We start from the raw sequence: 27,464 nt of genomic DNA, 5'->3' as shown, positions 1-27,464 counted from the left end.
ATAAAGTGCAGTAGAGGGGGTAGGGAAGTACAGGGTCAGTGCTAGATCTGTTCAATCACACTGATACAAGCTATTTGAGAAACTGCAAAGTCCATGTGGATCCACATGAGTGGCAAAGGGCTGGGGATCTCACAGCTGTATGCCTACATATGTTTGTTAAAGTACATATCACTATACAGGAGTCTTTAATGGTGCATTTAAACCTTAAGTCATTTGGACTGTAAGGGGGGTTAGAGTTTTTGTTAAATCAGGGTTTGTCTTTGAATAGTATTGTGCAACAAGACTTGAAAGGAATGTGGCCAATCATTTTATTATTGATTGTTCTGCTGACTTACTCCAACCGATCTTACATTCTGAGCTTCTTGAACGGCTGAATACTCATTATAAAGTTATATATATTTGATGAGGTTTGCATAAAGCTATACATAGACCGAACAGCTACACCGTGATTAGGGATTATTATCATAACTTTTTTCAATACAGGTATCAATATTGATCCTTATTGTTATAATTAAAATCAAAACATGAAGACATAACACATAAGTATATTTAGTATAAAAATGAAGATATTATTAAAAATGCATGTTATGAAAGATTGATCACATTCAGACTTCCTGAAACTTAACTCATGGGCTCTTGTTGCTTAAACTGCAGAGATAGTTCCGGAGAGGAGCAATGCTCTTAGTGTGTTCTTCTACATCATAACAGCCTCCCTATAACACTGGTTAAGTTAATCTACTTAGAATTATACTCACTTACCAAAACCTTAATAATATGGGCAGTAATTATGTTTTCTACTAACAGAGGAAATGTGAAAATATTAATCAAAGTTTGCAGGAGGCAGTTCTAAAGCTGTGTAAACACTTGAGTATACTGTAACATCCTTAAATCCTTTAGTTTTCGTGCTATAATGAATGCACCACACACTTTATCCTTGAATATCCTCCCTCAGCCCTTTCCCCACGCTCCTTAATTCCTGCTGCCTAAAATCATAATAAAGATTCAGCTATCTGAATCTCACTTTGTAAAGTTATTGACTGTGTTTCTCAGACGTTCCCCTAGTAATATGTTGTAATGATGGTGAGACCAGGGGAACAGCGCAGGACTGTGCATTTCTATACATGTGCCTGTAACAGACTAACATCCACTGTTGTGAACCTTCTTTTAACACAGCCTGAACTTATGGAACATTCTTGTCTCTGCAGGGGCTCTGTCCTATGCTGAGCTGGGGACTTGTATTAAGAAGTCTGGAGGACATTACACATATATAATGGAAGCGTTCGGACCTCAGATGGCTTTTATTAGGCTGTGGGCTGATCTCATTGCAATAAGGTAATGCCTACCTTCTTAACTCGCTAATAGAAATATCTATTCAACCCAACCTTTAAAATCTGCACTAGGAGGAACCAGCAGGCAGTTTACTTTTAATCTGTGACATAAGCTCCATCCATCCATCCATTTTCTATACCCGTTTAATTCAGGGTCACAGGGGCGCTGGAGCATTTATTTCAATAAAAGGATTTATCATATTGAAAATGTATACATCTATTTCTTCATCTGTGAATTGATTTTTATCTTTGAGAAATATTTTTTCTTTGTTTTTCAGTTTTTGCTCAATTAAAGATCTCTTAAAGGTCCTAAAAGGACAGAGGACAAATATTAACTAGACTTCAAATTATACTTGCTGAAAAATGCTGAAATAATCCAGATGAAATGTTTAAAACTTTGCAGAGTCCTGTATGCATATTAAGTATTCCGCATTTCAAATATTTAGAAGCTTTGGACTTGCTCAATAATTTAGTGGAAACATTTTAATTCAACACACCTTCTATTAAAATGAGATTTGTCTGTCATGGAAATACAGTTTTGCCAGTAAAAAGAGATAATAATCATAGTTAAAAATGGGAATCAGGGTTAAAAAGATACAAAATGAACCAAAGTAATTATTATACTTAGCTGTTCAACTTATCTGTCCTAACTGTTTTTCAATTAGCGGTGCTCTCTGACACGTCAGATGCAAAAATATAGAAATGCTATTTTTTCTGTAAATAAAGGCAGACATTCCAATTAAATATGAGGCACAAAGTTCAGTAAATAACAGAGATTTATTTAAATACTCTCCAAAGTTGGGAGGTAAAATCCTGTGAATACATATGCAACAGGACCAGATGCAAAGGTCACTGTTTCTGGTTGCCAAATTACCTCTGGATCAGGATAATAAGATGGTAATCAATTTACAGCAAAAACATATTTGCAACAGGAACAAAGCCTTGTTAGATGTGTCATCAAGTACATCTTTATTTACTTGATATGGCACAGTGACCATTTTATCAAACATAGCATGTGGACATGTTTGACTGTGCTTGGAGACAGAATCCTCTGTACCAGGAAAATGAAGGGCCATGTTTGCCTGTAACCTCATATGGGATACTGAGATTAGACCAGAGAGGTGAGAAATGTTCCCTGTGCAGCTGTATGTGTACACTGCCAAACCAAAGCAGTACAAACAGTCTGATGACTATCCTGAGCTGCCCAATTTATGCTGGCCCCTTGCTAGTGGGACTGCATACCCAACCATGGGAAGTGAACAAAGATAGAGGCGGAGAGTGAAAACAAGAATGAGTAGGGCAAAGAGAGATTTCCTCTGCTGCAGCGCCTTAGTGGCTGCTGTGGGAAATGAAAAGAGATTTACTGATGAGCCACAAGATCAACCTGTGGGAGCAGCCAACCATGTTTCAATCTCATTGAAGCTGGTCACATAGACAACCAGTACACAGGCTTCCACATGAAGATGTGATTAAGGGAACAGTTGGTGTAGGGAGCTGACCATGTGTCATTACACATCAACTACATGTAGTTAATTCAGGGTCATGTAGTTGATGTGTGTGTAATGACACATGGTCAGCTCCCTACACCAATGTCTGTGTTTGCACCATCCAAAAACATGCATGTTAGTTTAATTGGTGTCTCTAAAGAAATTGTCCTTAGGAGTGAGTGTGAGCGTGTGTGTGGTTGTTTGTCTCTGTGTGGCCCTGTGATGGACTGGTTACCTGTTCAGGGTGTACCCCGCCTGTCACCTGATGACCGCTGGGATAGGCTCCAGGCCCCCGCGACCCGACCAACGGATTAAGCGGGTATAATAATTGAAAAAAAATAAATCAAATCAAATCTATGGATGTTTACATTAGTTAAAGTTCTATTCTATTAATAATCCTGTTTATATATTATAGGACATGATGCAATTCTTGACTTACATTGTACCCACTATATGATATGTGCAACTCTCAGTCGTTTTTGGACAGCTGAAAACCTGTAGCATTACCCTGGTTTCTCAAACTCCCTAGAAGTTTCCCTAAAGCTCTTTTTCTGCAGGTGTCGCCCTTTTTGTAGTTTTGTGTCATTTCCTCACTACGTACTGAGAGAGGATAGAATCCTGCTCAGTATTTTTTCCCCAAACTCTAATCATAAGATGTGTTATTTTGAAGACATAGAATGACATGCCAAAAACTCAAAGTGCATATAAATGACATGCAAAAAGTTTGTGAGCTGCTATACTATATACACTGTCATGAGGTCACACTGGAGTTTGTACTCACTGGAACCAAGGGCAACCAAGCAGTTTGTACGGTGAAAACTCCAGTAGCACTACTACTGCAATGAACATATACACACTGATCATCAAAACCTTAACTGTTCAACATTCTGAGGTGAAAACATACTATGGCTTGTAATAAGGTTGTCTTTTAAGACTTTAGGGAATTGAAAATATCGCCTTGAAGTCAAAAGAATTGTACCTTAAGGGCTTCTTGTCAGTTACCACGGGACTCGGGACACAGATGCAGGGTCTTTTCACAAGTTGAATCTGTGGTTCAAAGTAAGGCTTTGATGCTCATGGGAAGAGACAACATACTGGCACAAGACAAGGGAAACGCAGACTATTTGAACACATGAGGGACCAAGGGGAACAGGTGGAAACACCTGGGAATCAGGGAAGACAATGAGACGCCTGACACGGGAGGAAGGGCAAGATACCTGAAACGAGAGGGGAAAGTCAGTGATTTCAAAATAAAACAGGAAATGAGGAGACAAGACATGGAACAGAACATAAACCGTGACTGCAACACATCTCGTGAATTAAACCAGATAACATGCATGTCTTTGTTAGCAGAGAAAGCTCTGTTGTCTTGGAAACAGCTTTGTAGTCATCATCATGTAAACAATGGATCTTTAGTTATGTTATTGCAAGTGTTTGCTCATGGCATAGATTAATCCACTCCCCATCTTCCATGCAAACAACATTAACAAACTGGAATGGGAAAATGTTATTAACATCTGCTGTCAGAGAAAAATGATAGTGTTTTTAAATTATTCTATTTACCAAATAACTTTAGTTATCAATATTTTTGGAATATTTGAAGTAAATACAAGCTATTGACTAATTAGTTATTTTTTCATTCTTCTGTAGATTAACATAATACACTGCAAGAAAGTCTATACGCATATATCATATAAAACTGACATGGGAGAATATGTAAATGTTGAATAGAAAAACTGAACTAAAAGTGTTCATATTGCTGTTACACAGTACAAAATTCATACTGTGAACAGTACAACAAAGATTTGTTAATACGTTTCTGGAATATACAGAACCTGTAAAGTTGTTTTGGCCAATGTGTCAGCAGATAAATGCCTATTTAATTATCTGTTACAGTCACACTAGCATTAAGTTTAATATTCATCCTCTTTCACTAACTCCTGCAGCGCCATATTAACCAGCTGCTCTCCACCGTGTCTGTCTGCTGTTTGTAGCTGAGCAGTGTACCACGATTGGGTTTCACCATGTTTATACATTTTCTTGTATAGTATACATTGGGGGTTGAATAATTTAGCTGGTGTCTGTATTATCTTTAAAAACAAACAAAACATGTGCTATATGTGTCCAAAAAGCTCACTGTCATATTTACTATCTCTCATATTTACTACTAATCTCCTTCAGGTTGCTGAATTTAATATTTTATGTGAACTGATACATCTACGTTGTGTCCTGCAGGCCTGCAGCGTTGGCAGTCATTTCTCTGGCATTCGGACAGTATATCCTGGAGCCGCTGTTCATGCCATGTGATATCCCCCCAATGGCTGTCAAACTGGCCACAGCCATCGGCATAAGTACATATGAGGACTACTGCTATGTTACAATTTTGACCTGTTGTGGTTTGCTCTGTAAATGACACAAGTTGAAAGCATGCAAATGTGCAGTTAGAGGCAGAGGAGGGAGAGCATGATATGGCAAAAAGACCTAGGACTATCTTTAGCTTTCCAAATCTTTCACTTGAATAAAAACACAGTGCATAACAAGAAAAAACAGCACAGCAGTTGTGTAGCGATGTATAACAGCTTGTAACACAAGCAGGGGTCAAATGTAATCCACATAGGTAACCACAGACTCAGTTTCTGAAATAGGATATAAAACTACATTCAGGGTTGTTTTATAATGTATGAATTCATTCGGCCCTGTGATGAGTACCCCGCCTCACCCAATGACAGCTGAGACAGCGTCCCTGAATTGGATTAATCAGGTATAGAAAATGGATGGATAGAATTTATTTGGATCTCAGTGCTGTTCAAAAAAGCCATCTAAAGCTAGAGCATCTGGAAAATTTGACATTGTCTGTTAAAACCTTTTTTTCTAATGTTTATCAGTACTTCTACATTGTTTCAGGAATGAAAGCTAAAAGCACACCATTGATGTGGTAATACTACAGAGCAAGGCTCTGCTGGATAAATCTGCATCTTCACAAAGATATTAATGTAACACTTTTTTTTGCTGACAAGTCACTTTCATCTTGTGTCCACTTAATTTACATGTTTAATTAATTTAATTTACTTTAGTTTACAACATAAACTTCACTGAAACCAAATTGAAATTTAATCGAATATGTCAGTCTTGAATGAATAGAAACACCTGAAACAAGACTGCTACTTACTACTGAAGAAAGAACAAGTTATTATTTCAAGTGTTAGATTTATGTACAACCAACAAGAATGAATCGTTTAACAAACCTAAACTCAATGCATTCATATGATGTAACATTTTTATTTAGTCAGTAAAAGATGTGCATCTACCTTTTTGAGTGCAGTCTCATGGGTTCATTGGCTGACTGATAATATAGTGCCGTGCTTTTTACATCACTTTCATCTAATTCTTTATTTGCTAAATTGGGATATATAAGCAACAGTCATTTATTTTTGTGTGCTCAAGTATAGCCAGCACAGAATGAAGCTGTCAATGATGAGCATGCCTCTCTCTCTGCACAGCTTCCGTGATGTACCTGAACAGTATGAGTGTTACATGGACAGCCAGGATTCAAATCCTTCTCACCCTCTCCAAGCTACTAGCCATCGCCATCATCGTTGTGCCTGGGATGTACCTGCTCTTTAAAGGCAAGAAATTGCCATTATTATAATAATTTCTTATCCCTTTAACATTGTGCCTCTGCCCAACCACCGTGCGTCCAGAAATAATTCAGTGCTCCATCAACGTAAGTGATGCACAGGAACATCTCAAAGCTTCACATCTAACCTTGAAGCCTTGCAGGCTGTAACACACAGCTGTTCACAGTGAGTTTTTTGGTTAAAGCGTTTCACAACATCCTCTCAGCACATGTTCAGTCTTTCCTCAGTTACTGACCTTATTTTTAAATTTAAGGGGGTGCATGATTGTTGTGTCTTAGGTGAGATGCCACCCAAGCCAATATGACCAGGTGTAACCCAACCCAACAGAAACTGATGCTGCCTCTTCGAGTTCCTAGACTCTGTTATGGAAGTTTTCAATTGCTTCCTTCCTAATACCTCTGATGAGCAATGAAATAGAGAACTTTACTTTTTCTGCCGGACGGCTAAGTTTTTATTCTTCGTTGCAAGGAAATAGATCAGCCCACACCATTCAGCGGCAATGGTATGAAAAAGATACAGACAAAAGGAACCCAGAGCATCTATACCTGAGGAGGGGGCTTTGTTCTTTAGGTGTGTAACCACACCTCCAGGGGGGGCAGGATGCAGTCTTGATGATAATTAAGAAACATGCATGTTAGGTTAAAACAATTATCTTGTCTGAGTGTTAATTAAGAGGTAAATACTTTAGGTCTGTGATACAAATGGTTAATGTGGATTAGAGAGTTTGTTAGTCCTGAGACAAAAAAATTTACCATCACAACCCTGACCTTTTCTCTGCTGAAGATCATTCACCTCATGTCTGGGAAGTCATAATGATTTGGTGTTTACTGTATGTGAGAATCATATAAACTGCAATGTGAATCCATAGTGGATGTAGGTTAACGGGAATCTGCATTTACACTGAATTAAATTTCCAGATTGTCAGTCTCACATGAACAGACAGGCATGAACATATATGGATGTGTGGATGAACATGCAAGGTGATCAGTCCAGCTAGTAATAGTCCATGAACTGAGAAGCAACTCCACAAAGCTAATTCTAGTTACCCCAACATACCTGTCAGATAGTGGTGCAAAACTTGATCAAATCTGAAACCATAAATATTTGATTATTTTGCTCATACATCAGTATGAGTTGGCCTTACAATTAGTTATACTTTGAGTTTAGATCACTATCTGCCATCCCACTGTGAACAAGTTATTAATCTTACACAATCTGAAGAGATTTGTCATACATTCTCACACAAGACTTTATTTTCTTCTGGTATAACACTGATTAGGAAATATTTCTGTGAGCATACATAATGGATCTTATTTAATATGAACCAAGGTTGGAACATCATTGAAAAACTATTCACAAAGAAAAACTGTCTGCCTAAAATGGGCCAGACATGACCACCTGCCTGGGTACAATGCAGCTAATATTTCCACATTACCTGGTTTCCCCACTATTTATATTCTCACAGTGAATGTATTCTCACATTGTTGGACCTCTTCTGTTTAACTTGTATATGCTCCCTTTGGGTCAGATATTGCAGAACTTTAACATCAATTATCACAGTTATGCAGACGATAAACAACTTTATGTGTCTCTGTCACCAGACGACTGCAGCCCAGCAGAAGTACTGTGTCAGTGTCTGGAGGAAATAAACTCCTGGATGAGAGAGAATTTTCTACAATTAAATTAAGACAAAACTGAGATAATTCTGTTTGGCAGCAAAGAGAAGAGGGTCAGCATTGGTAAATACCTTGAGACTCGGGCCCTTACAATCACTGACCAAGTTTGTAACCTTGGAGTGTTGATAGACTCAGATTTGACTTTCTGCAGCCACATCAAAGCTGTCACCAAGGCAGCTTTTTATCCAACTCAGAAACATCAACAGAATTAAAGGTTTTCTCTCCCAAAAAGACCAGGAGAAACTCATCCAAGCATTCATCTCCAGTAGACTCCATTACTGTAATGATGTTTTAACTGGACTTCCCCAAAAGAGCATTAAATATCTGCAGCTCATCCAGAACGCTGCTGCTCGAGTTTTCACCAAGACTAAGAGATCTGAACACATCACACCAGTTTTAAAATCTTTACACTGGCTTCCAGTCAGTCACAGAATATATTTTAAAAGCCTGCTGATGGTTTACAAATCCCAGAACGGTTTAGGCCCAAAATACATCTGTGATATGTTCAGAGAATATAAACCCAGCAGAGCTCTTAGATCCAAGAACTCAGGTCAGCTGGTCCAGTCCAGAGTCCAGACTAAACACGGAGAAGCAGCATTTAGCTGTTATGCTGCAAACAAGTGGAACAAACTGCCAGAGGAGATAAAACTGTCACCAAATGTAGACATTTTTCTACTTGATTCAACATGATTTCAACTGTACCTTTACTGATGAGACAAATCTTATTTTGTAAGCTTATAAGGCAGAACATCAGTTTTAATCTCGCAGTACTCTTATTATTATTGTAATTGGTGGTCCAGTGGCTCCCAGTGTTGTTTGGAATTACTGTAGCTACACAGATAATTCCATAGCTACAACAATCCCTCTTAACTTTGGAGCAATTGTAGTGCTTCAGATTGTCCACAGGGAGAAATATATGTATTTATGTGCGTGTGTGTGTGTGTGTGTGTGTGTGTGCGTGTGTCTGCGTGTGTGTGTGTTGTGTGTGTGTTTGCAGGAGAGACCACAAACTTTGAGAATGCCTTCGAGCTGAGCAATATGAAGCTGTCTGGTATGCCACTGGCTTTCTACTCCGGGATGTATGCCTACGCTGGGTGGTAGGTTTGGTCCCCACAAACATACACGTACACAAATTCAAGCCCACACAGACACACAGAGCCCACTATTCCACACAAACATGAAATCTTTGAAATGTCTTCAGGAACCTTGAAGAGAAGTCTGGTTGCATTTTATTGAAGCTCGGATTATAATTCTGCAGTCCTGAAAGTTTTCCACGAGTGAATAATCTTTCTCAGTTCACTACAGCTCAGACTGTGCAGAGCTCAGAGAAGCAGCAAATACATGTGAAAAATGACTAGAAATGAAAAGCACATTTAACCGCTTAGCTGACAGTGGTAAGTAGTTATAGTAGAAAGGAAAGATTTTTATAAACTTCGACCAAACTAGTAAAGAGATGATTGTAATGGAGCTTTTGTAGTTTAAAAGTTTGAACATTTGATTGAATAACTGTTTTAATCTGTGGCTAATAGTAATCTCAAATAGGTTAACATAAGATAACGTAGTTTAAGCTGTTGGTTAAATACTGGATAAATAAATGAACAGAAAATTAGAATAGTGGTAACAGAATAGACGTAAAAAAAGATGAGGGAATTTAGAGGTTATTCTTATATTACACATTACAATACAATAGACATGTCTGATATTCTTTCACATGTCATTAGAAGGGTAGATACTTCAGCCCCAAATGTAGTGCTGCTGTTGATTCACTTTTAAACATGTTTGCTTTTACAGGTTCTATCTGAACTTTGTGACAGAGGAAGTAGACAACGCAGAGAAGTAAGTTGAATGCCCCGCCTGTTGTGGTGATGTCAGTTCTGTGGATGTGACGGACTGAAAGCCTGAAAGAATATATTTTCTGGGAACACACAGCAGGAAAGTAACATATCACAGAGAGAGATTCTAAAGACAGGGAGGATTTATATGATAATGTTATGAGCCTAAAGAGAACTGCAGTGTATATTCCCACAGGCATACTGTAAAGTTTCAAATCTCTACAAAACAAGGAGCTGAAAGGATCTTTACTAGATATATCTAGTAAAGATCTTACATCTCAATTTTTATAGATAAAGATGAATGGATGTAGACTGATTCTTGACTCCTTATTTTTTTAGGTGGAATTTCTTATTCATATTACAACTTTCCCCCACCGATTAATTAAACAAAATGTAAAGACTGAGATTGGGAAGATAATAGGCTGTACAACAGCTCTAGATCCTAATGTATGTTGAATGTATGTTATATTACTTTTTGCTACTGGATGCTTGAATTTTCTTTGGGATCAATAAACTATCTATCTATCTCTCTCTCTATCTAAGAAAGTATGTGACAGTTTGTTGCTTCTCTAATAAATGTTCTTGTCTGCAGGACAGTGCCATTAGCAATCTGTATCTCCATGGCTATTGTGACTTCCTGCTATGTGCTGACCAATGTTGCGTACTACACTGTCATGTCAGCTGAAGAGCTTCTGGCCTCAGAGGCTGTCGCAGTGGTAAGTAGAGGGGCCAACAATGAAAATATTGTATGTGCAAAGGCAACGACTTAATTAGCCTGTAGCTAACTTTATCAATAGTATGGATGTTAAAAGTATTCATTCATCCATCCATTTTCTGGACCCACTGCAGAGCCTTTCCTCGGATGTTATAGACAGGTCAAATGTCCATCACAGAGCTGTAGTAAAACTAGAAACGTCTAATTTGATTAATGTATATATGTTTGTAAAATCTATGTATTACATTCACTGGAAACAACCACGAAGAACCATAAAAGTTTCTAGGTCCAAAATGAACATTTGGGATCAATGGAGACACTTTCTGTGTCCTCATCACTTAGTCACAGAGACTTATTCTTAAAATACTGCAGCCCAGCTTTACAATACTACTTTGGTTTAGGTCATGGTGGTACCATCATTTTAACTTTATTGAGAAAGGTGTGCCCTTTTCAGACTCCAGATCTAGAACATCAGTTGTGTAATCAGTGTGTTAAATCGGTGTGGTTTTGCAGATGTTTTCTGAGTTCACTGAATCAAGGATCAAGGGTCTTGTACAGGACTGATGCGTCTTCATTGTGCATTAGTGTAATGTGCTAAAGGATTGAAGATGATCAACTGCTGATATACACTAAGCTGACAAGGGAGGTAGTCTCAGAGGCAAAACAGGCATGTGTGTAAGGCATAGTTTAGCGGAACACACTGCTCTAACCAGCAACATTGTTGTTACTGAGCTATTGCTGGCTTTGTGAGTGCAAGTACAAACAATGATGCCTTGCTGACTTGTCTTTGTCATGTGCTAATTACCAAAGATGATCAGCAGTGGGTTAACAAGGAAATCTTTCAGACAGAGATAAGGTGCAGCTTATAACCCTCCAGTGAGTCAGCAGATCTTTAGGTTAATGATTCTCACTTGTTGCCTCATCCCGATCCCTAAAAATCAATTGCAAATTTAAATGTAGTTAACCTGAATAATAAAGTCTAATGACACTCATGAAGGATTTTGTTTATCAAAGGTGACATGATAAAAAAATTATTTTGATCTGATTCAAAGTAGCCCAAACATTACCTTTAGTGATTATTTGTGTCAGGGTCGGTGGAAGGTAGGACCCAGATGCAGTTCTTTAAGTTCGAAAAGGTTTATTTCCAAGAAAACAAAACAGGGAGCTAGGCAAAAACAGAAAGCGTGGCTGAGCCGGATAATCAAAACACTTAACTATAGCAAACTTAACAAGACTATGAAACAAGACTATGGCACTGTGAGAAAAAACAAGACTAACATTAACTGTGACTATGATTTACTATGACCATGAATAAACAAATGCTGAAACAGGAGACTAAATGCTGTGGAGGGAGTGATTACTGAATGAGGTGCAGCTGTGAACAATGAAACAGGTGACATGAGTGAAACTAAGGTGACAGGGGAGAAACATGACAAGAACATAACCTGAAAACATGAAGATCCCAACATAAACTGTGACAAAAAACATAAACTGTGACAATTTGCTGATGAGGATGTGCCTAAGGACTCAATATAGATGGGAAGCAAATTCACTTTATAGAGGAGAGGCTTGTATCTTTTAGTTAATAAATAAATTCAACATGACAAAATGCAATATGAAATTTTATGTGTCAAATGAGCACTTTGTTGTTCAATCTGAGAGTAAAATCTAAATTCTGAATTTAGCTGTGCAGTTTTTTTAAGCTGACCATCGCTCTGCAGCACGAGGTAGTGTGTGCTACTTGGCACTGCAGTGATGTTTACTCCTGACATGAACACCAAGGCTGCCTTCCTGCACTTAAGGTGTCGTTATTAGTAAAGTCTCTGATGGCTCAGCTTCCCAGTAGCTGTTAATGCAATTGTTCCGGCCCAGCCCTGTTAAGGCTAATCACATCACAGACATTCCCAAATAACAGACAACATTCGTTATTTGACTGAGGACTGCTATCGGTGTAACTGTAAGCCCATAGCTGGGGAAGACTCAATCACTAAGAGATCCATGTTCTTTTGTAATGCAGTTAATTTTATTGCCCTGTGCACGATGAGTGTTATGAGCGTCTTAAGAAAGGTGTTGAGAGCATTTCTGTGTTCTCGAAAGGCAGCAATGTGATAACTTGATTGTACTTCCTCTCAGAGAGATTGGACAGAAGTTTACATTAAAACTTAATTTAAGAATTTAACTAATGTCATCAACTTGTATCAGAGGAACTTGCCAGAATGCATAATTAGTCATTTAAGACAGATTAAATCAAAAGTGTGAAGGTCAGTGAGAGAGCTAGTCATTATTTTAGTCTTGTGTGTGTCTTAAGTCATCATCACATAACATAAGAAAGTTTTTATCATTTCAGAACTAAAGATGATATAATTCTATAGAAGCCTGTGATCCTAATCATAACAACTTTAAATAGAATAAGAAAATGTTCAAAACAATGGAGTTACATGTTTTGACATGTTGATTAAAAAAATCTCTTTAAACTTTACTGCTTGGCTGTAGATTCAGTTATATCTGTTCTCATGTTCAAAACAACAAAAACAAAAACAATATTAGATTTGTCACAAAAAAACATCCAATTCTTTACTATTGAAGTGAATATCATTAAAGAAAACTCCATGTTCCTCATACTGCCTCAATACTGTGATCAGAATATCTGTATAAACTGAATGCTTCCTTGTGAAGTGTGAACTTGTACAAGACAACTGTTTTGGTAAGGACAATCATTATACCTTAAGGAGGTACTGTTGTATCATACCACATTAAAATATTAACATAGATTACCAGACCACAAATCTCTGTCCATTTGCAAAAGCTCATGAACCAGAGATCTCAGTCAATACATTATTTCAAAGTTAGCCAGGTTGCACAGAGTCTTTTGTTTCATAGCTTGTTTACATTTTGATCATCATCACAGATCATCATTACAGATATGAAAAGGTAGACCCACATCTACCATTTTTTATGCATTATTCCAGAAAATGTGTGGTTGGAAGAAGGCATGTGAAGTGGAGTGGTCTCTGCACCAACTCTAGACATCCTCTGGTATTCATTTGTGAAAACAGCTTGTGATACTTAAATACCTACCATAGCTCTAACAACCATTTTTTAACTTGAAATTGAAATACTTGCTTTTCTCTTCTAAAATTAAATTAAAACTTATGAATCAAGAACATTTGAGAAGCTAAACTGAGGATTTGGTCCAGAACACTTAAATTCAAGATGGAAAAAAAGGGAAAACATGTTGCACAGATCTGTTCAAAGTTCTAAACTTACAGCTTCCTCACCTCAGAATCAGAAACAGTTTTATTTCCAAGTAGGTTTACACATACAATGAATTTGTTGTGGTGTGCTGGTGCTTTGTTTTCCGGATAATTAAATGAAAACAATAAATAAGAACAGTAAGTGAAAGTGAAACAATGGTACAGGTATGTACAGATATTGTGTAGAATGTGTAGACACATTAATGTATTGTGTAGAGGGTGGGGGTCAGTGTCAGTGGGCGTCTCTGGTCTTGTTTATGAGGCCAGCTGCAGAGGGGAAGAAATTGTTTTTGTGGTATGAGGTTTTGGTCTTGATGGACCGCAGCCTCCTGCCAGAGGGGAGCGGGTCAAAGAGTTTGTGTCTGGAATGGGAGGGGTCAGCTGCAATCTTGCCTGCACGCCTCAGGGTCCTGGATGAGTACAGATCCTGGAGGCTTGGGAGGTTGCAAACAATCACCTTCTCAGCAGGGTGAATGATACGCTGCAGTCTGGCCTTGTCCCTGGCTGTGGCAGCAGTCGACCAGATGGTGATGGGAGGAGGTGAGGATGGACTAAGTAGCTGCATTCGGACAGAGACGTTCCACCTCGAATTTCATTATAGGAACTAACCTTCCCCAGGGGAACTGTTTAATTTTGCATTCACACATGAGTCGGGGACCTTGGTCTGGATTGATGTGACGCAACCATCTGCGACAGATGTGTTACTTTAGCGCCACTCAACAACAAAACAGAACCCACGAAAAGTAAGGAGAGAAGAAAACAACACCACCAAGAAGCTAACATGGAGAGTGAAGAGGCCACAGTGTTCATGGTCTACATGACAGTAATATTACTCAAGGTATCACATCAGGCGTCTAAGATGGAGGCTGGAAGAGCACACAGCGAGAGTCAGGAGACGAAGAATCGAGCAGCGGGCGAAACTTCTTCGTTTCATGAAGGAAAGAAGGAGAGCAGAGTGCCGCAGACAAAGGAGACGACGTCTAAGTTTAACTTATTAAACAGGCGCCGGTTGTGTCCATGTCGTATGAGTAAACATTTCAGACAAGGGACGGAGCTACCAACAACCAAATACCTACGTTACATGTGTTCCTATGGAACCCAGAAAAGACCCTGCCTCGGGGAAGGAGCTAAAATGATTATAGGAACTGAGGGCCGTGGTCCATAGTTCCTGTATGTCTGAATGCGCAAAAAAACAGTCCTAATCCTGAAAAGGTTATAGGAACTGCAAAAGGTTCCTACAGTGGGAATGCACCTAATGATGGCAGAGTAGAAGTGCATCATCATTGCCTTTGGCAGGTTGAATTTCGTCAACTGCCTCAGGAAGTACATCCTCTACTGGGCTTTTTTTCTGGGTGATGTTGGAGCCCAGGAAGCGGAAGGACTCCACAATGTTCACTAGGGATTCACACAGGGGGATGGGGGCAGGTGGGGTTGCGCTCTTCCTAAAACCTAGAATCATCTCCACCTCACTTTTACATATATATATATACATGTATATATATATATATATATATATATATATATATATACAACTATACTTCAGCTTCTCCAGCGGAATCATAGAGAGCACCTCTTTCACCCAGTGTTTAAATGAGGGAGGTCTTGTTGACTTCCATTGCATAAGAACTAGCCTCCGTTAAAAAAAAAAACTATGACATTGGACTGTAGAGTAGTAAAATTTTCACTGGAGGGTGTCATTCCAAAGATTGCAATTAGTGGATTAGGGTCTACATTGACACCACGTATATATAGCTTTAAAGATGTTTGTCCAGAAGCTGTTCAGTGATCTGCATGACTGCACGTCTTTTGAAAGGTCACAAAATGTATAATCACACCACTCTGGTTTTAGCAGGTTTACACTGGCTGATTGTCCATTTTCATATTGATTTTAAGATTATTTTACTTATTTTTAAAGTTTTGAATGGAATGGCACCCAGCTATTTAACCAAGATGCTCCACTTATATATAACCCCAAAAGAGCACTTAGATCATCAAGCCAGATGCTCTTAGTGCAGATGAGGTCTCAAATCAAGCAGAGAGGGGATTGAGCTTTTATTTATTTCATTGCTTAATATTTTTAAACAAATTTGTTAAGCATTTTGGTCAACTTTGTTTTTAAATGTGCAATAGAAATTAAATTCACATGGACTTTGACATTTGTTTAAAATGTAAAAATGTTTTATCGTAAACAATATTGACTTAACAATTTGACTGAAAAACAAAAATATTCATGAATTTCAAATATGTAAGTTATTTGCCCCCTTTTGGATTAATGACAGCAACCCTCAAGCTGCTTGGAGTCCATTAGTTGGTTTAAACCTGAGAGCCCATTGTGTCCATGGATGATCAAACATTGTTTCAGCTTGTGGTGATGTCAAGTCTTCTTTTTTTTTTTGCTATTTTCTCAGGCATTTCCAGAAAGTAAGGCTAAGGTCATGATAGTCCATGGCAGTCAGCACTCTTTGGTCTTCAAATAGTTCTTCAGAGTTATGACGTAAGCTTGTGCCCATTATCCCGCTACAGTCTGAATCTCCCACGAAGATGCAAATTCCAGGGTGTACCTTATACACTATACTACTATAGGTGCTCAAGAAGTACTGTCACACATAAATCCAGAAGTCCCAGACATGAATATTCCCATCAGCATGTATAACAGTAGGTTTGATACCCTGCAGTAATATTTTGCCTGCTGTCTGTTTCTTGAAATACACATTTCAGAGTTAGATTTGGCTGCATAAGTAAAAAATACTTTTCAAGAAGAGTTTTCTATCAATCCCTTTAATCCATTCCAATCCAAAGAGTTTGGTCTCATTCCAAAATGAAGTGGTTTAGAGACTTGATTAAACTTTAGAGACTATTTTATTTGTTGAATTCCTGAACAAAGCAAAGTGTTTTAGTACCATGCCTTGCCCCTTATAAACCATCAGTCTACCCATGATTTGACTCTGAGTTTAACTGCAAACTTTTTTTACTTACTGCCAATGCCACTTAGTACAGCAGTAATTCTGCTGGAAATTTCAGGCACAGTCATATTTAAAACAGTTAAACAAAGACTGAAATTTCACTTACTTGAAAAGCCTCTTAAGGGCTACACAGTGGTGGTGGTTATCACTGTTGCCTCTCAGCAAGAGGGTTTCCTGTTAAAATCCCTATTGGATCCTTTTAGCATGGAGTTTCCCTCCTACTGTCCAAAAACCTGCATGTTAGGTTCATTGACGATTCCAAACTGACACTAGAAATTAGTACATTTCTCTTCGGTGGCCCTGTGATTTATTGGCAACCTGCCCAGGGTGTATCCTGCCGCTTGTCCAATGGCAGTTGGGATAGGGCCCCCATGACCCTGACCAAGATTAAGTAGGTGTAGGAAATGGGTGGATGGAGCCTTTTAACAGCTTTATCCATGTGTACCTATCACCTGAACTCTGTTACAACTGAAGGATACAACTCAAGGAAATCTTTTGTACAAACGTGATATCAGGGTTGCTGTTACTAATCTGCTTCAATTTTGAAAAATATGACTTTATTTAACTTATGTTACATGCCAGGACTAAGTTTTATTCAAATCCTCAAACTCTGATTATTTCCGGGTTTCCATTGAAACAATATTATTATTCCAACATTTCTTTCCATCGTCTTAGAAAATGTTTTTCTGTGCTGGTGTGGATGCTGTCATGCTAGAAGGACTTCTGCTGGTAACTGCCATTTGTTTTACTACTGTTGTGATGCATAATAATGGCAATACATAAGTTTTTAACGTGTTGGACCCGCTAACTTCCAAAGCCCAAGTAATGACTGGAATAAGATCTCACATCAAGATGAGTTAAAGAGGAGATGTCTAAATGCAGAGCAGGAACAAAATGGGGAAAAATGTTAAAGAGAGTTAAAACATTTCTGCCCTTGATCATCATGGGAAGTGTGTGATCAGTGGATGATAAAATGGACAGGCTTGGACCCCTGAAGAGGACCCAGCAGAAATGTCAGAAAATCAATATGATTTTTTTCATTGATATCTGGCTGCAATAACAACTCTGATACCTCTCAACTAAGCTTTAAGACTATATGGGCAGAGAGAGAGGTAACAATAAAGCAGGAGGATTACAGAGCTGGTTAACAACAGATGGTGTAATCCTGGACATGTCAATGAGATGGAGCATCTCTGCACCCCAAATGTTCCGAGTTTCTGTCCATGTTGTCTACTGAGAAAGTTCACCTGTGTTACCTGTCAATTCTACATGTGAACAGCTCAGTAGTTGCTAAGCAACAAAAGCATCCCAACCCATGATCTCATGACCTCTGAAGATTTCTAACACACCTGTCTCTGCAACACTTCAACTTTCTACATGTTTGTCAGTTTCTTTATATTTTATTTTGTTATCTATATATAACAATAGCATATATTTAATAATAAATAATACATAAATACAATAAAGCAATACATACTTCCCCTCAGGTATTAATAAAGTATTATTGAAATTAATTCAATTTAATTGAACAACTTTTCACCCCCCGTATGTGTTCACTTATCGTCATTGAAGCAGTAAATAATCTACTTTGTCATTCATGTTTTCAGACATTTGCAGAGAGGCTTCTGGGGAACTTTTCAGTTGCAGTTCCAGTGTTTGTGGCCCTGTCCTGCTACGGCTCCATGAACGGCTGCCTGTTTGCTTTGTCAAGGTACACAGTCTTCTTCCTTGGTTGCATGTCTCACATCTACGATACTCACAGGATACATTTAATTTGAAAGTGTAGTAAACATGTGTCTGCTTCCTGAACCCAAACTGGCCGCTGGTTCCACAGAGAGGGGCCTGATAACTGAAGGCTCTGCCTCCCATTCTACTTTTAGAAACTCTGGGAACCACAAGTAAACCTGCAGTTTGGGAGCGAAGTGCTCTGTTTGGAAAAAAATCTAACAATGAGATCTTTAAGATATGATGGAGCTCGGTCATTAAGAGTTTTATATGTGAGGAGAAGAATCTTAAATTCTATTCTGAATTTAATGGGGAGCCAATTAAAAGAAGCTAAAACTGGAGAAACATGATCTCTCCTGTTAGTTCTCATCAGAACTCTGGCTGCAGCATTTTGGATCAGCTGGAGGCTTTTCTGAGAATATGCGGGACAGCCCAATAATAAAGAATTAAAGTGGTCCAATCCTGAAGTAACAAATGCCTGGAGCAGTTTTTCTGCATCACCCTGAGACAGGATGTTCCTGATTTTAACAATATTACGAAGGTGAAAGAAGGCAGTCCTAAAAACCAGTTTTATATGTGCATCAAATGATAAATTCTGGTAAAAAATAACTCCAAGGTTCCTCACTGTAGAACTAGAATCCAAGAAAATACCATCTAGAGTAAGTATACAACTAGAAAATTTCTCCCTGAAGCACTCAGGTCCGAAGATAATGACTTCAGTTTAGTCATCCAGGTCTTTATGTCATTAAGACAGTCTTGTAGTCTGACCAACTTATTGGTTTCATCTGGTTTCATAGATAAGTACAGCTGAGTATCATCAGCATAACAATGGAAATGTATGCCATGCTGTCTAATAATGTTACCTAATGGAAGCATGTATAAAGTAAAAAGAATCGGTCCAAGCACAGAACCCTGAGGAATTTCATGACTTACTCTGTTGTGTGAGGAAATATAACTTAAACCAGCCTAATGCAATTCTTTTAATCCCAATAACAAGTTCAAGTCTCTGTAACAGAATGCTGTGATCGATTGTATCAAATACAGCACTGAGATCCAACAGGACAAGCACAGAAACAAGTCCGCTATCAGAGGCTAAGAGGAGATCATTGGTAACTTTCACCAGTGCTGTTACTGTGCTATGATGCACTCTGAATCCTGACTGAAACTCTTCAAACAGATTATTCCTATGTAAATGATCACAAAGTTGAGCTGCAACTATTTTTTCAAGAACTTTAGACAAAAAAGGGAGATTGGATATAGGTCGATAATTAGCCAACACTTCTGAATCAAGAGTAGGTTTTTTAAGTAAAGGTTTAATTACAGCAACCTTAAAAGTCTGAGGTACATATCCTGTCAACAAAGACCGATTGATCAAATCCAATAGGGAAGTGTCAATTAAGGGGAAAACCTCCTTGAACAGTCTGGTTGGGATTGGGTCTCAAATACAAGTTGATGGTTTAGAAGAGACTATTGCTGTTGTTAGCTCAGAGAGATAAACTGGGCAGAAGCTGTCTAAATACAAATCAGGTTCTAAATATACTTCTAAAGCTGCTCTACTTGATGATACATCAGTGATAATAGTGGGAAGAATTCCATTAATCCTTTCTCTGATAGAAACAATTTTATTGATTACGAATCTCATGAAATCATCACTGCTGAGAGTTAAAGGAATACATGGCTCAACAGAGCTCAGACTCTTTGTCAGCCTGGCAACAGTGCTGAAAAGAAACCTGGGATTATTATGAGCCTTTTGAAACCAGGCAGCCAGTTTGTCTGCTGAATCTGCTAGTGTGCCTTGTCCTGCCTCCACGGCACCCTCTTTACTTTCATTACCCCCTACCGAAACCACGGTTTGTATCCCCACCCCACTATGACTGGTGTGCAGTTGGTGAGAGGCTGGGGTAGCTTGTGGTTATAGAAGAAAAGATGGTTGCTGTGGTGTGAGGAGCAGTGATGGCTGGAATTAGGGGAGTGACTCTGGGACGCCAGTGATCACTGTCTAGCCTCCTGGAGGTGTTGTGGGCCCAACTAGACGAAACACTGATGAAAGGAGGTACCCAACCGGATAACCCCAATGACGTGTTGGCCAGCACTGCTCACTGGTTTATATAGTGATTATAGGGGATTATTCACTGAGTCTGGTCCATTTTCTTTTGTAACACAAGTTTCTTGTGTTTACCTTGAATTATTATCTTCTATGCTGAATAGTAAGCAGTTCTAGCTTTCCATCTAACTTTATCTTTCCAGATATAGGGTCAACATTGTCTTCAGACACCATAAGATATGCTCCCAAGTGCAGCAAAAAGTGATTTTTCCATAATATGCCACCTTTGAAATGCCTGTACATGATGTGTTAAAAACAAGCTAACAAAAATCAGGTTTTGAAAAATGGATCTTAACAACAGATTAAAAAAAGAAAAAAGAAAAACTTCCCAAAATTTGTGGCAAATAAAACTAAGCTACAAGAGACTTTGAATATATTCACATGAATAACTTATAATCAGTTCTCATAGCAGATGTACATTTAGATTTTTGGTAAATAATCTGAATATCCAGCATACCACAATGTCATGCTGTTTTCATTTATCTGCATATGTACATGTGTGTTCACCAGAATGTACTACGTAGCTTCACGTGAAGGACAGCTTCCTGAAGTCCTGTCTATGATCCACGTGCGCAGACACACTCCACTGGCTGCCGTCCTCATACTGGTCAGTCTCCTGTGATAGGAACAACACTACAGTGTACAGTAATGACAATATGCGTGACAAGTGATAAATGAATATTGATTGACAAAAATTTCCTTTAAAAACTTCTGATTTTTACAATACCACATGTTAAGTATTATCCTTAGTGTAAGATACTTTGGACTACAAAATAATATCAGCACATTTAAACTTAAAATCTCTAGACTTCTGTAGTTCATAAACTGCTGACCACTGAATTCTGACCACTAAAACTATAAAGTAGTTGCTTTGGTTTATGAGCAACTTCTTTCATGTAAAGAAATAGTAGATCATGATATCCACACACCAGGGATCAATTTGGAAAAAAAAAATAGGAGACTCTGTATTTGTGCATTCTACCAGTTGTAGGAACATGAATCTCTTCACATGCTATGATTATGGGAACCTTGGATTTGTGAGTGAAATCTTGGTTTAAGTTTTGGGTTTGGGTTTGGCAGGTAGTGGTAAGGGTACATCTTTAAGGAATTAATGTCAGCTGAAGTGATAGAAACACAACTTGTGTATGTGTGTGTGTGTGTGTGTGTGTGTGTGTGTGTGTAGTACCCTATGACCATGCTCCAGCTGTTTGTGGGGGACATTCACAGTCTGTTGAACTTCATGAGCTTTATGCGATGGCTTTTCATCGGTGTTGTGGTCTTGGGACTTATCTACCTCCGATATACCAAACCTGATCTTCCCCGCCCCTTTAAGGTTAGTGCCTCAACAATTGTACCAGCTCTACCAAACCTTTCCTGGATCCAAGTTGGAATATACTTAATGTCACTCACCTTTTTGTATATCCAGCTTGTTCATATGTTTGTTTGTATTTGTGAGTTTTGTTAATTGCTCAAGGAATAATACAAATTTGTCACCCAATTCCATCCTGAAGGTCTTATTATCATTGGTCCTCTGATAAAAAAAAACAAAACATCTGTGGTGTCAGGTAACAACTTGTGTTAATTCAACAGATTCCCATTGTGAAGAGTATACATTCAGATTGATGGTCAGTTGCCAGTTATTCTAAAGTTTTGTTTTGATGTTATATACATGTAGGAGTCTGCATTTCCACATGCTCACATACATACAAACACACACATGAACGGTTACATGCTGCCATACATGCTGACACTTAATTTTTTATCAAACGTCCCGTCATTCCGACACTTTTTTCCTCCTATGGTCGGAATGGCGGTATGTTTTTTTTTTTTTTTTTTTAACATACCGCCATTCCGACAGTTCCTTTTAATAGCCTATTTTTTACCCAAAACATTTTGCACTAATGATATGCCGGCGCAAATACGCCCTAAAGTTTGGCGCACAGACTCTGCACTTGCAGAGGCCATAGCCTCGCAAACAAACTTTAATAATCTATGATCAAAATCCCCTGAAATTTCAAATATAAAAATACAGATATTAATGTAACTCTGGGGAGACTGAAACTGATTAAGCAGAAATACAGTGTCAGTGAGCTGTCACAGCAGCCAGCTGGAGCGGAGCTCTCCACAGAGCCCATGCGTCTTTTGCACGCTGTCATCATATGCAAAAGTAATAACTGCAATTACAGATATCACGGCTACTGCACAGGACACAGTTGCGAGCACTCTGCCTTGCCTTGCCAATAGGAGAAGAGAGAAATGACAGCATAGAACGTATAAAACACAACAAAATGCAGTAAAAACGTTTATTTATGTTATTTACGTGATTTATGAGTACTCGCTCCAATTTTGGGAAGCGCGGATGGGCTTTGCGCATTTGGCACAAACACACAGCCGTTGCGCTAAGGCTTTATACAGCCTGTTGATATCTTAAGGACCTAACTGGTCACACGTGAGAGTAAATGTCATGTAGAGATTGTTTTTACATGACATTACAGCTGAACATATAGCTTTCATCCACAAACCAACGTGGGAGAGCCCAAAGACGCATGTGCCAGACGCACATAGGCATGCGTAAAACCAATTTTGACCACTTCATGCTGTTTATTTGCTTTCTTTTAGTTAACTTTCGTTTCTTTTGGATTCTTGTGCGTGTTATGGAGCCGTTTCGGTCCATGTTTGTAAGCCTTTTTTTCCTGGATTAAATTTTCGGAAGTTGAAACAAGTGGCATTGGGGTGTGTGATTGAAAACCACCGCGGTCTGCTTCTCCTCCTCCAGTTGCCGAGACTTTGTGTTTTTAATAACGCTTATCTGTAAACATGTGTTAAACATATAAATTGCATGAACAGAAAGAAGGGACTCACCTGTTGAGTAACGCACATTTCCTTATACGGAAAGCCTTGTCGGAATGGTGGGACATTTGAATGTCGGAATAGCGGGATGTCGGAATGGTGGGATGTTGGAATGATGGGACGTTTGCATGTCGGAATGGTGGGATGTCGGAATGGTGGGATGTCGGAATAGCGGGATGTCGGAATAGCGGGATGTCGGAATGGCGGAATTTTGGAATGGGTGTTGCCACCCCACATGAACATACAAAGAAAAGCTCACCTGAAGCCAAAAATAACCTGATATTACATCAGAGGAAAAAAAACAAAACTAGTGAATGTTCATGAAAAAGCCACATTATACAAATAAGTTATTTGTAGTAATTTGAAACAAACAGATTCATCAGATTAGACTGAATGAGGAATGTTGTTATAGAGTAGGAACTATAATGTCAGTCAATTAAAATTCAATAGGAGTACAGATAATAGTCCTTTGTTTGAAGAGACCAACCAATAAGATAGGGGCTCAACAGTTTTCTTATATATACACAGGTATAATTTTTTAATACTATTATTCAAATTTAGTGGTGGTCAGCGAGGTAACACTTGTGATGATATCTGAGGGTCTCTTTGATATACCAATATTGCTACACCATTCTGCCTAAACTGAAGATGGGACACAGAGGACTGAGTAAAACAGGTAAAGAGGGAGTGATAGTAGTCTAAATGACAAAATACTGTATGCATGTGTGTGCTGGTTTCTGTCAAAGACATTGGTGCGAGGGGAGGACCCAGATGCAGAACTTGTAAAACTTAGATTTATTACAAAAAACACAAGGCAAGAACAAAGGACGCGGCTGAGCCGGATATTAAAAATACTAAAACTGTGACAAACAAAGCAAGACCAAACAAGACAAGACTATGAATTAACAAGACAATGAAGAAACAAGACTCTGAGGCAAAACCTGACCTGACGAAACGTGACTTGATACATGGGAGTAAGGTGAGGATTCTACAATGAGTGAGGGAAGGGTGTGAGGGAGGGACTCTGAAGGGCCTAGGGCAGGATCCCGTCCGGCGGATGGCCAGACTTCCGGCGGACGGCCAGACTTCCGGCGATCTGGTACCCGGGGCTGGAGCCCATCTGGTGGACGGCCAGACTTCCGGTAACGTGGACGCTGTCCATCGGACCGGATCCCCTCCAGAGCAGCAGTGGGGAGAGGCTAGGGCAGAAGCGAGCCCGTCCGGGCTCCCACTGGCAAAGACGAAGGCAGAAACGAGCCCGCCCGGGTCCCACTGGCGAAGGCGAGGACGAAAGCAAAGACAGCGTTCAGCCCGCCCGGGCAAAACCTGACGAAACGTGACTTGATACATGGGAGTGAGGTGAGGATTCTGTAATGAGTGATGGAAACCTGGAAACTAAGTACTGTGGGGAGATGATTAGTGACGAGGTGCAGCTTTAGAACAGAAACAGGTGACTTGAGTGAAACTTAACGTGACGGGAAAAAACAAGACATTAACCTAGAAAAAAAAAGACAAAACTCAAAACGTGACAGTTTCCAGGAGGTTGGCGGAAAGTAGTAGTTTGATTCTTACTATATTTCTCTGAGCAAGTGAGCTTTGTAAAATAAGGTTTGAAATGTAAATGCTTGTCAAAGAAATCACCAAGCTGTTGCCCTAATGTTGCAAGATAGGATGTCGAAGTAGCCAAATTTTCACTAAAGCAATCAGGTCTGATCTAGGACTCAAGTCCTAGATCTAAATCTAGCCCATCTGGATCTCAATCTAGGACTTGAGTGTTTTTGCCCTGTCACGTTCAGTTCACTCAAGTCACCTGGTTAATTGTTCACAGCTGCACCTCATGTCACTGATCACTCCCCTCACAGTATTTAGCTTCGTGGTTTACTTTCAGTCACTGCAGAATCCTCACTATCCCTCCATGCTTCGCACGAAGCTAAGTCTGGTTTTCCTACCTCATAGTCTTATTATCATAGTCTTGCCTTGTTTTGTCACAGTCATAGAATTTATTCATAGTCCTGTTTCGTTGCCTTTCACAGTCATAGTCTTGTTTTGTTAATGTTAAGTATTTTTTAATCCGGCTCCGCCGCGCCTTTTCTTCCTGCTCCCCTTTTTTGTAAATAAACCTTTTTTTAACTAAGAGAGCTGCATCTGGGTCCTACCTTCCCATCGATACTGACATTGAGTTTTGTCAGAGTTAGGATGGAGGACAATTTGAAACATCCAACTTGTAATAGAAGCAAGTCAGTCAGTCATGAATGGTGGGAAGGTTATTGGGATTATTTGGACTGACTAAGAAGTTGCCATGGCCAGTAATGGCAATGAACTATGGACTAATGTGAACTAATACAAGAACCAGTGGAGGCCGTTAACATTGAAATTGGTTACTTTTCTCCCTCCATGTCCTGATTTCATCTCACTGCCTTAATCATACCCTTGATCTTGTGCTGATTTATGACATTGAGAGTGTATGGTCTTATCGGACCATTTTTTGATAACCTTTGTGTAGGAGTGGTGAAAGGAGGAGTCTGGACTCAAGACATCATCTGGTGCTTGATTTTTATTCAGGTTCACCGGTAAAGTGGCATGTGCAGTTGAGCAAAGACGCATTTTGTAGGAAAAAATAACAAATAGGAAAAACTAAGGCAACTACCAACAAAAACCTTTGATCAAAATTGACAAATTTAAACTTATCAGAGACGGAAAGAACTGTGTGTCTGCTAGTGTAAGTTTTTTCTAAGCTTCTTGCCTAATTCAATATCTGTTGTTGTTGTTGTGAGAGTGATCAAAACCCATCCGTGGGTGAAACCTGTTGCCTAGTAGCCTCGGTTGGGCCATCGCAAAGCAATCAGAGTATTCAGGAGCTGTGAACGGGCGGTCACTCTCCTCTCTGAAAACACTTGTTGGTTAACTCTCGGTGGGCGGTCTCAGCCTAGTGCAATTAGCCAACACATGAACGGCTGTGCACAACATAAAGAAAGGGGTGGCGCCTGAAGCATCAGCGGAAGCGTCAGCCATACTCGTGTGAAGACTAGCGTGTCTACCTGCGCGTGTCCACCGAGCAAGGCCACTGAACAAGGCAAATCTGTCCTACTTGCCTCATCCATGTCGCTCTGGCCTCACCACCTGCTTTAAAATGTGCCTCAATCCCATTCCTGTTGTCTCCGGCTCACACAGAAGGTTTCACACAACCAAACGCCACCGCAACCTTAACAACCTCCGCTCTCTAAAGCGGAGGTTGTTAAGGGTTGTAGAATTGCCAATCAGCGGTAAACAAAGCAGATTTCATTATGGCTTATGCTAACCACCTGTCTCTTGACATCCTGGCTCTCACTGAAACCTGGATTAAGCCTGAAAACACAGCTAACCCGGCTGCACTTTTCGACCAACCACTCATTCTCCCATACCTCTCGTACATCTGGGAGAGGTGTTGGAACGGGCATTCTCATTTCCAACAAATGGAAATACACCCAACTGCTACCTGCTACAATACCTTTGAATACCACGCCATCCTGGTGACTGCACCGGTCAAAACCTATATGATTGTCGTATATCGCCCACCAGGACAACTCGGTGACTTTCTAAATGAACTAGACACCTTGCTCTCTTCTATCCTGGAGCATGACTGTCCCACAATTGTCCTTGGTGACATGAACATCCACCTTGACAGTCCTAACTCTTCTGATTTTCTGACACTAATGCATTCGTTTGAGCTACAACTGCTCAGCAGTCCTCCGACCCATAAAGCTGGCAAAGTGCTAGATTTCATCTTTTCAAGAAACTGTGCCACAGAGGCCCTGTCTGTCACACCTCTGCATTTCTCTGACCACTATTTCATTCAGTTCAGAGTGAGTCTCCCGAGAAGACCATCTGCTTCTACCCCTATGGTCTCCTTCCG

At 39.4% G+C, this 27,464-nt stretch overlaps 1 protein-coding gene across 1 annotated transcript in view; it reads left to right on the top strand.

Moving 5' to 3' along the window:
• Window positions 1-27,464, top strand: part of slc7a11 (solute carrier family 7 member 11) — a 38,579-nt gene that overhangs the window by 2,086 nt on the left and 9,029 nt on the right. Inside the window, exons 2-10 of the mRNA XM_072396270.1 lie at window positions 1,206-1,332; window positions 5,051-5,166; window positions 6,316-6,441; window positions 9,127-9,226; window positions 9,921-9,965; window positions 10,554-10,677; window positions 18,501-18,604; window positions 21,233-21,329; window positions 21,906-22,055. Of these exons, the coding sequence (XP_072252371.1) occupies window positions 1,206-1,332; window positions 5,051-5,166; window positions 6,316-6,441; window positions 9,127-9,226; window positions 9,921-9,965; window positions 10,554-10,677; window positions 18,501-18,604; window positions 21,233-21,329; window positions 21,906-22,055 (989 nt within the window). The remainder of the gene's footprint in view (window positions 1-1,205; window positions 1,333-5,050; window positions 5,167-6,315; window positions 6,442-9,126; window positions 9,227-9,920; window positions 9,966-10,553; window positions 10,678-18,500; window positions 18,605-21,232; window positions 21,330-21,905; window positions 22,056-27,464) is intronic.

The sequence above is a fragment of the Leuresthes tenuis genome, unplaced genomic scaffold (assembly GCF_036924035.1).
Source record: "Leuresthes tenuis unplaced genomic scaffold, fLeuTen1.0.hap1 SCAF_11, whole genome shotgun sequence".
Taxonomy (NCBI): Eukaryota; Metazoa; Chordata; class Actinopteri; order Atheriniformes; family Atherinopsidae; genus Leuresthes; species Leuresthes tenuis.
This window is presented reverse-complemented; position numbering and strand designations above follow the sequence as displayed.